Source organism: Eubalaena glacialis, chromosome 9 (assembly GCF_028564815.1).
Source record: "Eubalaena glacialis isolate mEubGla1 chromosome 9, mEubGla1.1.hap2.+ XY, whole genome shotgun sequence".
NCBI classification, from domain to species: domain Eukaryota; kingdom Metazoa; phylum Chordata; class Mammalia; order Artiodactyla; family Balaenidae; genus Eubalaena; species Eubalaena glacialis.
The window spans coordinates 45,893,809-45,910,925 of NC_083724.1; the positions used below are offsets into that span (position 1 = coordinate 45,893,809).

At 38.7% G+C, this 17,117-nt stretch overlaps 1 protein-coding gene across 1 annotated transcript in view; it reads right to left on the minus strand.

Annotated features, from left to right (window-relative positions):
- Window positions 1–558: 558 nt before the first annotated feature.
- OSTF1 (osteoclast stimulating factor 1) overlaps window positions 559–17,117 on the minus strand; it is a 46,208-nt gene continuing 29,649 nt past the window's right edge. The window contains exons 5-10 of the mRNA XM_061201178.1: window positions 15,883–15,936; window positions 14,344–14,451; window positions 13,398–13,447; window positions 10,267–10,345; window positions 6,955–7,053; window positions 559–947 (exon numbers count right to left, since the gene is read on the minus strand). Coding sequence (XP_061057161.1) covers window positions 889–947; window positions 6,955–7,053; window positions 10,267–10,345; window positions 13,398–13,447; window positions 14,344–14,451; window positions 15,883–15,936 — 449 coding nt within the window. The 3' untranslated portion in view covers window positions 559–888. The remainder of the gene's footprint in view (window positions 948–6,954; window positions 7,054–10,266; window positions 10,346–13,397; window positions 13,448–14,343; window positions 14,452–15,882; window positions 15,937–17,117) is intronic.

Consider the following 17,117-nt stretch of genomic DNA (forward strand, 5'->3'; position numbering starts at 1 on the left):
TTAAGGACAACATTGGAGAGAAAATTGAAAGTCTCATAATTATTAAAGTTTATATATTTTATTAGAAATGTATCTCCTCAATGACTGTTGTCTTCACTTTAATCAAAGCAGATATAGAAGGCTGAACAGAAATTTGGCTACTATGCCAACTCGATCCCCCAAGACACTGAGAATCTCCCGACCTCCACATGGTTTCCATCCCAGACCCCCTAAAGAAGGGGAGGGGCTTAGGGAGCCCTACTTTGTCATGTACCGTCAATAAAGTATACTGTATCCAGAAAAAAAAAAAGAAAGAAAGAAAATTTGGCTACTATGATTCTTCTGTGCTAATAATACAAAATGTTATTTAAAAAATCAAATCAGTCTTTATCTAAATATAAATATAAAAAGCTTTATTTACCAGCAAAGAGTGATACCACAAAACAAAGGAAATAAAGTCTCTTAAAATGTTTATTTTTGTCAGAATAGCTGACGATTTTCTATTAAGTCTTTCGGTTTATTATTATAATAAGCATTCCCCCCTTGAAAAATCCATTCAAAATATCTCAATCCTTGAGGTAAAGAACTTGAAAAAAAAAAAAAAATCCCGATTTTTTTAAAGAAAAAAATTCTTAAAATTCCTTTAAGCTTGATAAATAGAAATAATCTCTTCTTGTTCTACTCTGGTGAACAAAAATGTACTTTATACAGCAAAATATCCAGTCACTTATTGGCAAACTGAAGGTGAGAACTATTCATTTACATGTTTTATTCAAACAGTGCAATACTGCCACGTTCATATAGACTTTTTTTTTTTTTTTTACAGTTACCAACACTCTTCTGGCAAAGACAAGGCTTTGAAATGGCAAAAGCAACACAAGTTTTAGATCTCAAAGCTCTGGAAAGGAATTAATCTGAGTCTTCATCATCAAGATAGTCCTCGGCATTGCTTAATGTTCGGACTGCATCTAAAAGGAATGGGGGAAAAGCAAAACAGAGAAATTACAAATGGCTCAGATTTTGTTTTCACTTTCAAAGCTCCTAACAATTCAAAACACTGTAATCTTCCCTCAGACCTAGGGGTTGTATTTTCCCCAAGGATAGTTTTCTACTTTTGCTTTCCAGTCTAACTAACTGATTAGTTTCTGTTGCCACAGAGGCTGACAAATACATTTGTCTGCATGTTACCTAGACATGCAGAAAAGTAAAGCACATGGTGTTGAGGTACCATTAGTCTATCTCAAACAAAATACGACCAGTCACATGCACCATGACCAATGTGGAACACACCAGAAGCCCGTCCACCCTGACAACTGTGCTTCCAACCTCCTCTCCCAATGACAAGTGCACAGGTGGCTCCAGTCAGTCGACAACCTGTGGCCTTACCTGAGGGCAAGGTCACTGGGTAGAAAGATAACTAATGAGGGGGGGAAAAGGAAAAGAAAGAGAATGAAAACACAAAAGCTTCAGTTTCATTTTAGAAAACATTGATAAAGTATACTCAGAAGCAAAAGAAACTGAAATGAAAAACAAAAGTTTTAAAATAGAAAGAGCTGAACCCCATCAAATGTTAAGTCAACTTTAAACAGAGTTCAAAAGGAAGACATCTGATCTTTAACTGTTCACCTGTCCAGTCAAATTCAAACTGTCTAGTCAAATTCCTATAGTAACAGGTTACACGAGGTATAGTTTTAAGGGGAAAACTGAAATGCAAGTATAAGCACACTGTTAGAGCTCAATAAATGTATGTTATATATAGCACCCAGAACATGGTCTCTAAATACTATAAGCCCATGCTCATTGGAGATATGACTGATTCCAAGTCTGGGGAAGAAACTGTAAAAGATAGACCTGAAACCTCTTGTTATGCCATTAAACAAGGATCCTAGCAAAGACAGCATCATTTTAAAAGGGCTCAGGATCCAACCAGAAGAGGCCTCCACTAGCCAAAGATAGGCTACCAGTAAGGAAACTATGCTGGATTAAAACACAGCAAATATTTCAACACACACCAAAGAGAATTCATTGGCCCCCTTCGAAAAATAATAGGGAACCAGCAGGTTATTTTGAAAACTCTTAAAAGGCAAAAATCAAGCCTTTATTCTGCCCCTGATATACAAACTATTGCTCTAGTAACCAAACAGTTGATAAGGGGAAATTTTTCTTTATAGAATGTTCCAACTAATAACCAAGAAAGGAGTGACAAAATTAGAATATCACCATTTTGCAACCATTAGTGAAATAATGAATCTAGACAATGATCATCCATGGATGCTAACATTGCAGGACAAGTGACAAACAGATATTATGCGCCTCTGATAGAAGAACACAATTTACTTTATGAAGTATTCTTCCCTCTATCCCTAAGATAGATAGATAGATAGATAGATAGATAGATGGATAGATAGAATCCAAATCTAATCAAACCTCTAGATGTAACACCAATTGACAAAAATACAGAAGACAGAGGAGCATGACAAATAACACTGTGGGAATGCATGCATGCAATGTCTACACTGGGAAATTCAGGGAAATTGGCCCAGTTTCTTTAACAAATAAACTGCAAGGCTAAACAAAGAGGAAAAGGAGAGGGAAAGGAAACATTAATTGAAAAACAAAGAAACAAGAGACATAGCTATCAGTTTGGACCCTACTTAAAAAAACATAAATAAATAAGCAAAGAATAAACAAACATGTAAGAGAAAATGATTAATTTAGACCATCACAAGATGTTTGATGATACTGTAGTTTTTTTTTAAGTCTTTATAGGTTTAGAAAAATTATTGAAAAAAAAAGGAAGGGGCAGGGGAGAGGGCAGGGATATAGAAACCGATTTATCTTATACAAGAGAGAGAAAGAAAGGTAAAAGAACAAGTGGCTTTACGCAGAACAGAGGTGGGCTTCAACGACTTCACACAAGCTTCCAAACTATTAGAAGTCTCCGGGTTGACTGTACTCTTCTCCATTCTCCTTAAGAGGAGATCTGGAGACCTGGGAGGAAGGAATTTTGTTCTATTCCATACACACCCACAAACTTCAGGACTGGCCATGAACTTGGTAAAAGTAGCCTTTTAAGCTAAAGACAAAAAGACAAATAGCAAAGCTCTTCCCTTTTCTACTTTGCTACTACAATCCTGTGTTTTTCGATATTGGAGATATTCTTTGTCCTTCAATGGTTACTTCGGCACTTTGCTTTAAGCAAGAGAAAGATGACTTGCCACGGTGCAAATTCTGACCAAATAGAAAGTGAGAGCCAGGCAAATAAACTCCTTCTCCTTCCTTCCTTCCGTGGACTGCTCTGAGGCACAGTTTCTCTGGAAACTTCTCACATGGCCAGGTGCTGATAATGAGCTGTATCTTCATAGCCTGTCTTGGGGCATGACTATCATGGTAATGTATCCCCTAGTAGTGCTTCCCAGCCTCCCCTACCTCACTTCCATTTTTTTCTCAATCTCACTGCTCTGGATTTACACGTTCCAAAGCACCAGAACTTAGATAGACAAACAAACAAATAGATAAACAAATGGTGGAGGGATAAACACAGTAACATGTATAAATCTCATAGACGTGTTACGTGAAAGAAGTTAGACACCAAAAAGCACATACTGTTTGATTCCATTTATATCAAGTTTGAAAACAGGCAAAACTAATCTATGGTGAGAGAAGCAGAGGATTCTGAGGGAGGGTTCTCTTGTGTGGGAAGTGTCCTCTATCATCTGGCTTGTGGTTAATAAGTTTAGGCACAGTGGGAATTCCCTGGTGGTCCAGTGGTTAGGACTCTGCACTTCCACTGCAGGGGGCTCAGGTTCAATCCCTGATTGGGGAACTAAGGTTCTGCATGCCGTGTGGCACGGCCAAAAAAAAAAAAAAAAAGGTTAATTTCAGTGTGGATTAAATCAGGTTAATGAATTTTAAAAAAAGTGTAAGCACAGTAAAAAAAAAATCACCAAGATGTACACTTAAGATTTATGTACTTTACTTAATGTAAATTACACCCTAGTTTTTAAAAATTGGAAAAAGAACTTAAAGGTTCACTCCTCAAGTATGGCTTGACCCCACCCTATATCCTAAAGTTACCCTTCATGGTAACTGTAACATGTAAATTATTTTGTCCCTATAAGAAATTCAAGATGTGCTTTTAAAAGTGGACAACGATATCCGAATATACCTTTTCTGGTTTAGAGTTCATGCTGGCAATTTGCTATATGGCCAAATATTCAAACTCTCATTCCAGCTAGGATCAAAATACAAATTAAAATTTTTTAAACTGGATAATTGGGCAAATGAAGAAAAAAAAAAACAGAGAAAAAGGTAACATGAAAAATGAAATACGAAAATTCATTTCTTGGCTCTGTGTGCCAGGCCCCAAGATTACCTCATTACTGAAATCAGTATAGCACAAATTTAGGAAGGTGAACTAAAGAAACTTGGAGTAAACAGAGAAACAGAACACCAACGTCCCTGCCCTCTTCTACAAAGACTACAGAAAAATGAGGAGAAAAAGAGAAGCAGGTTTGCCACCTGCCTCTTCCAGCCAGTTGTTCATGTGGAGGCTTCTGGGTGTAGCTCTCTGGGGTCTGAGCAGGTGTGATAGTTTCATTGTCTATCACCGTCAAACTCATAGTGTGCATGAGACTCTGACAACCTTTAGCTCATAAGAAATCTTACTCCTCAGTCAGGATGTTTTGGAGGTACCCATAAAGCAACAGGAAGTCAGTGGCAGAGAAAGGAAATTAGGTCATAGTCCTTCTTCCTGACCCAACCAAGGCAGCAGGGTGTGAGAGGTCCACCTCAAGTAAAAGTGTTTCTCCCACGTGGCTGCAAATACGGCTTCTCAGTCAAAATGTAGCTAGGGAGCACCACTCAGCTGGTAAACACTTTCTCACTCATTTGGTAGAACCTATACACATCTATGCATGAGTAATTACTTTAAAGGAAGACTTGCTCTGCCAGCAAACATTCATGGCTTAAATAATTAAGAAATCCCTAACTGCTTAACAGTTTACGCTATACCTGAACTGAGGTTAAATAAGAATCTGGAACAAACACTTATCTGAAATAAGGGACACACGGAACAATGGATTTGTGAGGAGAACTATGATGGGAATTTGATGATAGGTAAGGAAGATGATTCTGGGAAGTTCCCTTGGTAAGCCTTGAAGAGAGGGGGGCTGTTTGCTTTCTTTAATTAACTAAAGCAGGAAACCAGGGGACTGATGTACTTCGTTGCTTCTGCTAGAAATGGAATATGGGACAGCATAATATTGACTTTTCTCATAAATCAAGGGATACCTGAGGGAGAAATAAGTCTTCCAAGGGTTCAAACATTAATGGGAATTTGATTCAAATGATAGAAACAGAAATGAGTATCTCATTACCCAAGTTTGAGAACTCTGAAAATGATAATACCCTAAGGATAAAATGAAAACACATGAACTTAGCCTCTATAATGGAAGTTTCTAAAAAGTTGTCTTGGTGATTCTCCACCAACATGAATCAGTCTAAACTTCAGACTCTAAAGCAATACTAAAAAAGTCCAGAATGATGAGTAGCAATGCAAAGACTTGCAAAAGGTGAATCCTCCATTATACTAGTTCCTTTCTAGAAAACGGCAGTAAAAATGTATCCATTACAGGCTTATACTTCAAAGTGGAATTAAAATGCCAAACATGAGATAATTAAGTAGAATAAGGCTTGAGGAGTGAGAAAAAAGAGTTCAAGTGTTCCCTCCAACCAAGCATCTTCCACCTTTCTTTTTTTCTACCTCTCTGGGTTTCTCATGGGCCAGGAGGCTGATGATAAATGAAAGAGGGACAGAGGAGAGGTGGATGGGAAGAAGAGTTCACACCCTCCCACTCCCAGTACTCCTTTCTGGAATCACCATGTTAGAATGAATCTAGGGGAACACATTCAGCAGGCTACATACTGGGAAGTCAAATCAACAGCCAATCTCTGAATAGCAATCATGAACTGTGCAGATGTGTTTAACACCTTTTCTTTCCTTTAACACCTTTTCAAAACCACCACACAAACTCTTCATTTTTATAGAATTGCATGTGAACTTTTCAAACCTCTTCTCCCACGTCAATAGATAGTATCTTTAAGAATATACACTCTATCTTCAGACTTCCCTGGTGGCGCAATGGTTAAGAATCCACCTGCCAATGCAGGGGACACGAATTCGATCCCCGGTCCGGGAAGATCCCACATGCCACGGAGCAACTAAGCCCGTGCACCACAACTACTGAGCCTGCGCTCTACAGCCCGCGAGCCACCAACTACTGAAGCCCGCGCGCCACCAACTACTGAAGCCCGCGCACCTAGAGCCCGTGCTCCGCAACAAGAGAAGCCACTGCAATGAGAAGCCCGCGCACCGCAACAAAGAGTAGCCCCCACTCGCCGCAACTAGAGAAAGCCTGTGCGCAGCAACAAAGACCCAACACAGCCAAAAATAAATTAATTAAAAAATATATATACACTCTTATCTTTAAGAAACCACGCATAGAACTGTGAAGAGATACCGATACATTTACAAAGTCTAGAATAATTTTGATTACAAAATTTTGATTACAAATAATTTTGATACCCTCATTTAAAATAGAAACAAAATATAATCATAAAACTCTTGAATGCATAATTAAAAAAATATTTAGCGATAACCACTCATAAAAACAAATCTGAAATGAGAATATGGAAACAATGGTTCTCTGATAAGGACTGTAATGGAAAGCAAAGTAATTAGAACTTGATTGCAAGGAATAAAAGAAACACACTAATCACAGCAAAAAATCGGTGTCTTTTCAAATTTGTTTGCATAAAGGTATTCTTCCATGTTGGAAGTTCTGATTCAGACCAAGGATATAAAATCTAACTTTAGAATCACCTGAAGAATTTACCAAGAAAAAATTTTCCCTAATATTAAATCTATAACTCTTAGTCATGATGGCATCAGGAGGAAGGATTAAAATAAAGTACCTGTTCCCTGTTTCTTTTTCAGGAGAGATGCACAGGCAGCATTAGTAGCCATGTCCAGGGCCAGCTTCTTCTCATTGTTTCTTAAGTCTGTTCTAGCACCTTCCCCAACACAAGAAAGTAAATTAGGTGTTTTGAAGACTCTATAGTAGCAGCCAATCCTTCTTTTTTTTTTTAGTTTCTTTTTTCTCTTTTTCTTTTCTTTCTTCCAGTTATATTGAGATATAATTGACACACAACACTGTATAAGTTTAAGGTGTACAGCATAATGATTTGACTTACAAACATCACGAAATGATTATCACAGTAAGTTTAGTGAACATCCATCATCCCATATAGATACAAAATTAAAAGAATATAAAATTTTTTTCCTTGTAATGAGAACTCTTAGGATTTACTCTCTTAACAACTTTCTTATATAACAAACAGTAGTGTTAATTATATAGCAGCCAATCCTCTTTCCATCAAAACTAATCACTTTTGGCAGAACTAACTAGAGAACCATTCTGGCCCCGAAGTAGGCTCTTTCCAAACAGTAAAACTTTCTCAAAACAGTAATAGCATATTTGGCAGCTTTAATCAGGGAGCTTATTGCTGCACCTGTAATAATTATACACAATTAAAATATAGCCTTCCTTTCGAGTCCTTATAGAATTGCATGTGACCTTTTCAGTGAGAAGTTTACTGTCCCTGTGGACAGTAAATCAGTTAGACTCAACGCGCCTTGGCATGAGTTTTTGGAGATTAAATTCAATACACCCTTTGCCTCTTCTTTTCAAGAAGGTCTTTAGAAAAGACAATGTAAGTTGAGCTTGAGGAGATTAATATTTATCTTAAGTATACTCTCATGCTTATTAGCAGAATTAGTAACACTAAAATCTAGAGGCAATCCATTGTTCCCACAGCCCATCTTCTACTCCCTTTTTTCCTTGTCTTTATTATGTGATAAATTACATCAGAATTCATAAATCTTTCTCATTGTCAAAGATTCAAAAATACAGATGTATGCTGATGGGCCAGGAGGCTGGCCCATTTCAGCCTTCTCATTTCAGCCTTCAACTAACCCCTTCCTTCCCCATCTTCTACCTTCCCCAGAGGTGACCATTCTCAACAAGTGGGCATCAGTTCCCATCTCCCTTATGTGCAAGAATGCATTCACAGACATATGTGGACATATACACAAAATCATACTCCATGTACTAGTCTGTAATTTGATTTTTTTTTTTTGCCAATGATATTTTCCTTTTTTTTTTAGTTGATGTACAATATTTATAAGTTTCAGGTATATAACATAGGGGTTCACAATTTTTAAAGGTTATATTTCATTTATAATTGTCACAAAATATTGGCTATATTCCCTGTGTTGTACCATGTATCCCTGTAGCTTACTTATTTTATACACAGTAGTTTGTACCTCTTAATCCCCTACCCCTATCTTACCCCTTTCCCTCCCTCTCCTCCCTGGTAACCACTAGTTTTGATTTTTTTAACTTAATAATATATTATCGTATTCATTCCTTAGTAGTACACATACTTATAACCCAATCTATTTAAATATTTATAATTATTCCATTTTGTGGGTATTCCAAAATTTATTTAACCACTCCTCTATTGAGGGGCGTTTAGGCTGTTCCTAATTTTCATTATCACAAACAATGCTGCCGTGAACCTCCTTGAACAACATCTTTGTTTATATGCATTTCTGAAGGACGCTTTCTTAGAAGTGGTGCTGAAATGTAAGGATATGTATGTTTTCATTCTGCTAGCTACTGTTAGACTGCCTGCCAAGAAGGCTTACCAATTTACACTTTCTGCCCCAGTGTTTGAGAGTGCCATTTTCTCTACACCCACATCCTCTCCAGTAAACAAAATATAAATGTCCTAAAACTCAAAGGTACAAAAATACTGTCAAGAAAAAAATAGTATGTTTAATTAGGAATACGGTGACCGTGTGTGAAAATCTCTCATGAACAGATTTAGATATCCACAGCTGGGGTTATAGGGAAAAACTCATTCTCTCGCTGTACTACAGGTCAAAAATCCTGCGGGTTCATAGTTCTGTGACTAATCATACCTTACTTTACACTTGAGAACTCACATACATGATTTCTGTCAGGACGGGAAATGTTCAGAGACAGGATGCTAGAGAAGAAACTCAACCATCTCCTGTGTCCCTCTCAACCAGCGCTGCCCAGCAGAAAATTAGGTGAGCCATAGATGTAATTAAAATTTTTCTAGTGGCTACGTTTTCAAAATGTGAAATTCATTTTAATAATATATTTCATTTAACCCAGTATATCCAAAGTGTTATCACTTCATCATGCAACCAATATAAAAATTATTGTGATATTTTACTCTTTTTGTTTCTACTAAGTCTTCAAAATCTGGAATTCATTTTACACTTACAGCACAACTCAATTCAGACTAGCCTCATTTCAAGGGCTCAGTAGCACGTGTGCTTAGTGGCTGCCAGAGCAGACAGTGCAGATGTTGGCGTACCTTTGGGGGGCACTACAGTGGTCCTCAAGGTGTCTGATCTTTTGCACCTGGAGTTTACATCATAAACATCCTTTAAATCAAAAACATTTCCTCTCATATAACCCACAACATTGCTCCAAGGATCCCTAATGATAGTGCATCCATGTGACATGTAGGTTGGGGATTCCAGCATCCTGTATTATAGCCTTCTGGACCAGGGTGCAGTACGGGGTGATATCCCTGGCCTTCTATAAGGGTTAACTAATATTTGTGGGACAAATAGATGAATGGATGGTGAGTCCATAATTTCACTGTTGCTTCTGACTTGTGTAAAAACAGGGAATCAACGTATCTTCTCATTTTCTGTACATCTGGCATCTGCTCAGCTCAAAGCAGGACATAGCAGCCACAGCATTCTTTCTTATCTATCAAGCTTTCCTGTGAGAACAAGGGCCGCAGCAACTTTACCCATACAACTTTCTTAGAGAGATCTCCTCTGTATGTGTGCATGCACATGTGTGCACATGCACACATACACGCACACACACACCCCTTCCTTCTGAGGCCCTTTAATCCTGCAGAAATGTACAGTAAATTCTTACTAAGGGTAATATATGTGATTAAAGCTTACCAAGCTTTTGAGTTAAAATTAAAAACTTACACAAATTACCTCAGTTTTATCTTATCCTAAAACTCTGTGATGCAGACAGAGTAGAGATCAAAATTCCAGTTTTAAAATAAGAAGCCTATTATTTTCCCTACTATTTCAAGTGGTATAAGTGGATGTAGCCTATTTTTCAGGGTAAGCAAAGACCAGATAAACTAAGCACACTTTACCTTTTGCCAGAAGCAACTGGACAATATCTGCATAACCCTTCCAGGCAGCAGCATGCAAAGCTGTGTCTCCCAACTTGTTCTATGGTGATATAACAAGAGAAAGCAGCATTTGAAAAAGAGAGTGTGGATTGAAAACGCGCATGACTTTAGGTTTACTCTAACCTAAGTAAATCTAAAATGAAAACGAAGTTATAAAATCATATAAAATTCCAAAGAGGGAAAGGAGACTCAAGAGATGAGAGGTGAGTCATTTGGGGAAAGGGAATGGGATGGAAGAGGAGAAACTGACTCGGCAGAGCACAGGTGGAAGTGCAGATGCCTGCAGAGGGAGACGCCAGGAGGAAACAAGCAGATTTGTCTCCGCAGAAACCAGCATGAATTAGGAACTGGAGATGCCTGGAGACACGGGAGCAGGCATGAAGCATGGGAGTGAAACCAAGAGTACTGGGTGAAAGTGTTTCTCAGGAGTAATTAGAACCCCAGAACCCCAGATCACCTTCCTTTCTCCCTGCTGCCAGATGACCCAGTACAGATGGTAGAATTACCCTGTTGAGAAATTAACCAGATAGCTTCCAAGCTCATGGAACTTGCAGGCACAAGAGAAGGTGGCAACTAGGCTAGGAACTAAAAGCAGGGGGCTAGCTGAAAAAGCTACAAACTGAGCAGTAAGACCCCTCTCCCAGCTGCCTTTACCTACCCCAGTGCCCCAGTGTGTACAGTCTAGCATCTACGCCCAGGGAGGAGGCTGGAGAATACTTCTCTGGGAGAGCTGAACAGTCCCAATGCGGGGGAGGAAGGGAATATTTTAACTGGCATCTGGGTATAAGCCAGCAGAACATTCAGGACCTCACCACTTCACCCTACGGAGAAAACTACCAGTCAATAAGCCCCACAAGCACACAGAGCTTTCAGTCATACTCAAACATGAATGGACAGACAAAGGCACTATATATTTGAGGACAGCCTCCAATATCTGAAGAAAGATCAAAACAAAGCTAATGGATCTCAGAGGAAAAAGACACAGTGTAGTGAATAGCAGAAAATGTTTTAAAATATGTATATAATTAATATATCAGAGATATAATATGACATTATGTTAGGAAATGAGAAAAAGATGCTATGTAAAAGTAAAAATAAGAGTAAAAGGAGGAGCTTGTGGTAGAAAGAATTCTAAGACAGCCCTCAAGCTCCCTGCCCCCTGGGATACACCTCCCTGTATAATTTCCTCCCCTTGAGTGTGGGTGAGACCAGTGAATATAATAGGATATCACACCCATATTTTCTAATCAGTTTATGTTAAGTTCATCAAAAGATATTACCCTGGGTGGACCTGACCTAGTCAGGTGGGCCCTTATAAGGAAAGGCATAGCACCAGCAACACAATCTCCTGCTGGCCTTGAGAAAGAAAGCAAATAGCCATGTTGTGAACTGTCCATCAGGAGCGGTGGTCTCTAAAAGTTGAGGGCCTCAGTACCATAGGTGCAAGAAACACAATTCTCCCAGCAACATGAATGAATTTGGAATAGGACTCGAGCTCCAGATGAGAACCCCACTCCAGCCAATACCTTGATTCCAACCTGTGAGACCCTGAGCAGAAAACCCAGCTATGCCACCCAGAATTCTCACCTATAGAAAGCATAAGGTAAATGGGTATACTTTTAAGCTGCTAAATCTGTGGCAATTTGTTACACAGCAACAGAGATCTAATACAGTGCTCTGGGGAATTAAGAAGGTGACCAAAATAAAACATAAAGATGAGAAAACCTCTGAGGAAAACTAAGAAAATTAGAGGCTCAATCTGAGAGGTCCAACATAGCTACTAATGGGCATTCCAGAACCAAAGAACAAAGGAAACAGTCAGATAAAAATATATAAGAAATAATACAAGATATTTTTCCAGGCTGAAAGAGTTCACTACCATTTTCAGGAAAAGACCCATTCTAAAAGCACATCATTGTGAAAGTTTGGAAAACCACGGATAGAGTAAAATTCTAATCATGAGAAAAAGCAGGGAATTTCCTGGCCGCCCAGTGGTTAGGACTCTGCACTTTCACTGCTGAGGGCCCAGGGGCCCGGGTTCAATCCCTGGTCAGGGAACTAAGATCCTACAAGCCTCGCGGCACGGCCAAATAAAAAAGGGAAAAAGCAGTTAACACACAAAGAATGGGACTCAAAAAGGCATCAAACCTCTCAAAAGCAACCCTGGACTAGAATACCATGGAGCCATGCCTGCAAAATTCTGAGGGAAGTCATTTTCAACCCAGAATTCTATCAGCCAAATAATCAAGCCCAAGCTCCCCTTTCTCAGGAATTTACTTGAAGGTATTCTTCAACAAATGGAAGACAAAGGATCCAGAAAAGTGAGGACACAACACAGGAGAGAGGTGAAGCGTTTCCCAGGAAGACAGCAAAGGGTAGTAGAGACCAAGTTGCTCCGATTAGAGAATGAAGATGGAAGGCGTCGGTATGATTCCAGGAAGTAAAAAAAGAAGGCAATTATCTTATACAATTTAGAAAAGTATATCAAGAGAGTATAAAACAGTGTAGAGGTCTTTGCGAAATACAAAAAAAAAAAAAAAAGCACTAAATAAAAGTCAATAAATACAGAAACAAAAAAGTTACACAAGCAGTGAACGATATTTAAATAGCCATAATACCATAAGCATTATATAGTAATATAACCAAAAACTATGCTATGTATGATACATTAGGAGGACCAAAGGAGGAAAGATTGGGCGCTGGGTGCTGGAAGATGACAGCTGGGCGCTTGACAAGCGTAAACCTTCACCTACCAGATAGGATGCCAAAATACTTTATGAAGATGATAAATTATGAGACAGCTCCACAAGCATATTCCTTAGTAACATGAAGGTAAGAGGAAAGCACTAAAAGCTGAAAGTGATGTACGAGGTGGAGTATGGCAGGAATTTGGGGCTTTATGCAATTTGGACTTTAATGTAATAATAATTTTTTAACTATGTGCTTGTTGTATTTTGATTAAAAGTTTTATGAAAGATAATAAATGGGAAAAGGTGAGTTCCAAGACACCAAGGTAGGATTTTACACACACATAAGCTGTACCAAGAGAGCAAGGTAGGTGGGTTAAATGACTTCTGCATAAGCAATCTCACCTGTTGGTTCAGTTCAATGTTTGGTTGAGTAAATAGCATTTCCACTATATCTGAAATTCAAATAGAAAAGATCTTTTTAAAGAATGAGACTAAAAGTCTGACAAGACTTGGCATAATAATTTTAAAAGAGAGGATTCTTTTTAGAAGAATCATCAAGAAAATCGTTATAACAAAGTTTTCAACATTTATGTAAATAGAAGACCTAAGACTATAAAAGGTAGAATTACTTAGGGAAAATTTTTTTCAAATATTTTGGCTTTTGTATTTTCACATGACATCTATGATAGGAATATTTTTACATTTGCTGGGGCACTTAATATTCATACCACTAATTTGTGTTTAAATTTTCCTCTGGCCATGCTATTTAATTTGTTGGATTCTTTGTTTCTCATTACTGCTGGGATCATTTTCTGTGCGTTGTAGAGAGAGGGAGAAAGAGAATGGGTGTGGTAGATTCTCGGCCAGGCTGAAATACATCTAGAAATTCCATTTGTCATTATTATTGATTATAACAGAGGAAGTTATCAACTGAATCACTAACTCAAGCAAATGCTGTCTCTTTCCTAAATCTTAAACTTAGAATGTAAATCATAAAAGCTTCCTGGGAAAAACTAAGTCAGAGGAATCAATTCTGGTCCTTTCTTCTGTGAGATTAGACAGTGGGGTTTGTTTTTATATTACTGTTGTTTTCCTGTAACCTTTGCAAGTCTGAGAGAAGAAAGGAAGCTTCCACTCTTTCAAGTGAAAAGGTCCATGTAGTGAGGCTGACCAATCACATTCTACCTACTGTTTTACAGAGCTTCCAGGGACTGGGCTTTTGGCTGACGTTGTGAAAAATTTTAAAAGAATAACCAATTTTTTTTTTCATTTGTGTAACTCTGGCTCCCTTAGATGAAGCACATTTTCAGTAGCACAGACATCTATGATAACAAACAAAATGTAATACCTTTGTGACCCCCGTGACAAGCCCAGTACAGGGCGGTGCTTCCAGCTTTGTCCAAGCCATTAACACCTACTCGGTTGTCCAAACACTCTCTCAACCAACTCAAGTTGCCTGAAAACATTTTACATTTATAAAAACACATGAAAAAGGTTTTTAGTTTTTTTCATTTTGCTTTTAAATCAATTTCATCCTGCATAAATTCGCATTTGCAAAGGATTAATCAGCAAGTCTGAAATGAAAACCTGCCCCATAACGCATTCTCTATGGTACATTTTGACTTCCAGTTTATTAATGGAAAGCATTAACATCAATTTTTAATGGTAGGTTAATGGGAAGAGTTGCCTAAATGGGTCCATTTAAGGTATTTTTACTCTGTAAAAAAAACTTTTTTTTCCTTTGTGAAATCCTGGAACTTTGGGGAAAAATGTCAAACCTAAGAACAAGCAGACACTACTCATATTCATATTTAAAACACATTTTCAGTTCCTACAAGAAAAGAAAAACTAAATAACCTACTCAAAGCTGCTGCTCTTATATGATAAAGTATAACTATTCATTTAAAATCCTCTGGCTAATGCCCTAAATATCTAGTTTACAAAGAATTTTTTAAATTTCTATTTAGTAGTTCTACTTATGTACAATCCTAAACCAATAATTTCCTTTTGCACATTCAGATTTCAGAAATATCTACAATTAAAGGAAAGAGAGCTTACTGTGGCCTTACAAAAAATTCCCCATGATCTACAGCAGGGTTTCTCAACAGCGGCCCTATTGACATCTGGCGCTGGAGGATTCTTTGTTATGGGGGCTGTACTGTGCACCGCACGATGTTTAGCAACATCCCCAGCCTCTACGCAAAAGGTGCCAGCATCCCCCCAGTTATGACAGTCAAAATGCCTCCAGATACTGCCAAATGTCCCAGGGTTTGCAGAGAGGAATTACCCTCTGTGGAGAACCACTGACCTACGGGACAAAGCCCCAAGTACAAGCCCCATCCCTGGTGCTCCCTTCCTCCCCAACTCCATCCTCACCATTCATACTTGCAATATACCAACACTCTCCCAGATGCTGGACCCCTGAGAAGCCCCCACCCTCTGCCCTCCTGTTACTCATTCTGGCCTCTATAGCCTGTTTAACTGAAACACACTTCAACCGCTATACTTATCACACCATCTTGTAATGATCTGCTACACACATCTCTCCCCCGCCAGACTTTGAGCTCTGTGAGTCACAGAGCATGACTTTCCACTTGCAACTAAGCACAGGGCAGGTAAGACTCAAAAGTTATTTGTTGACTGACATTTTAAAAATTAAAATCACACATTTCTGTAGAGTGAAAGAAGGCCAGAACAGAGATTGCCTCTGGGGGAGGCAAGGATTTAACTGGGAAGGGAACTTTCTGGGATGATAGAAATGTTCTGGATCTTGATCTGGGTGTTGGTTACACAGGTATATGCATTTGTTAAAAGTCATCAAACTACATAATTAATATGTCTGTGTTTTACTGTACTGTTTATCTCAATCAAAAAGAATCAGACCTACCTCTTTTTGCAGCTTCATGCAATGGATTGTCAATGGATTCTGCCTGCTCAGCCACTAGATCGAAAAAAAAGGTGCAAATCAATGTTGAGAGGACCACCCAAAGGATTCCCTGAAGCCAATTCAGTGTCCCAACTTCAGAAGTGCCAGGACCTTCCACCATACAGCTTCCCTTACTTAATGTGAGTGTTAAAAAATGGCAGAAAATCAAAAGTGATGTTTTGTGCTTTGAAAGAAGCTGAATTATGTGTCAAAAGAAACCAAGCTAAGACAATAACACAGCAATTAACTGGGAGTATAAACAGAAACAAACATAGCAATTAACTAGAAGTATAAATAGAAACAAACAGATCCAAGGTCTGCCTACCAGTTTGCTCAAACATTTCACCAACAAATTTAGTCAGGAAACTGCAAAAGAAAGCATTTGAGGTTCGTTTTTACATTCTATAAAAACACCCTGCTTTGAAGATGGCTGAAAATAATTGTTTCCCTTGTGTGTGTGGATATGAAGGGTGAGGTAAAGGAGAAATATTTTGCTTTCTATATTCAGAACGGGCAATCAGCATACCTACCTGCCCCTAAGGAAGGTGTATTCCCTGCTGTCCTAGAATCAGTAGGAGTGACCACATGAAGACTGTTGTTCAAATGAGACTTCAGACCCACCCCTCCCACCATAAAGGGCTGTAACTAGATACTCCCTTGGCTACCAGGGATCTAGCAACTGAGAAACATTTTGTACCCTCAGTCTATGACCAGCTGGAGAAGTTGTTTATTTGGGATTTCAAAGGTTAGAGGAGTGTAGAAATGCTTAAAGTCTTTTAAAATCCAGAATGATATGGCCCTTAGACTAGGTAAGTAGGGCCCATGTGTTGAGCCCCAGGTCTCACTCATTTCCCTCCCCCCCCTTCCTCTCCTCTCCTCCACCTCCTCCCCTCCCCTCCCCTAGGAGCTTTGAATTGCCTTCCTTGAAATTTCTAAGTCCCCTTCCAGTGTTTGGAACTGGTGCCTGATGTCAGCCCTATTGGTCTAAGGATGTATCTAATGCTAAAGTCCAAAGGAACCTTGGAAGTGATTTAAATCAAACCCTCTCTTAATACAGATGGAGAAACGGTCCCAGGGGCAGCAGTTAAGTGCCCTAACTAAGGTCCCTTGTTGTTAGAAGTGGAAGAAGGATTAAAACCCAGGACCCTTGTTTATCAATCCTGTGTGCTTTTTACTTTACTCTGCTGATTTCTACG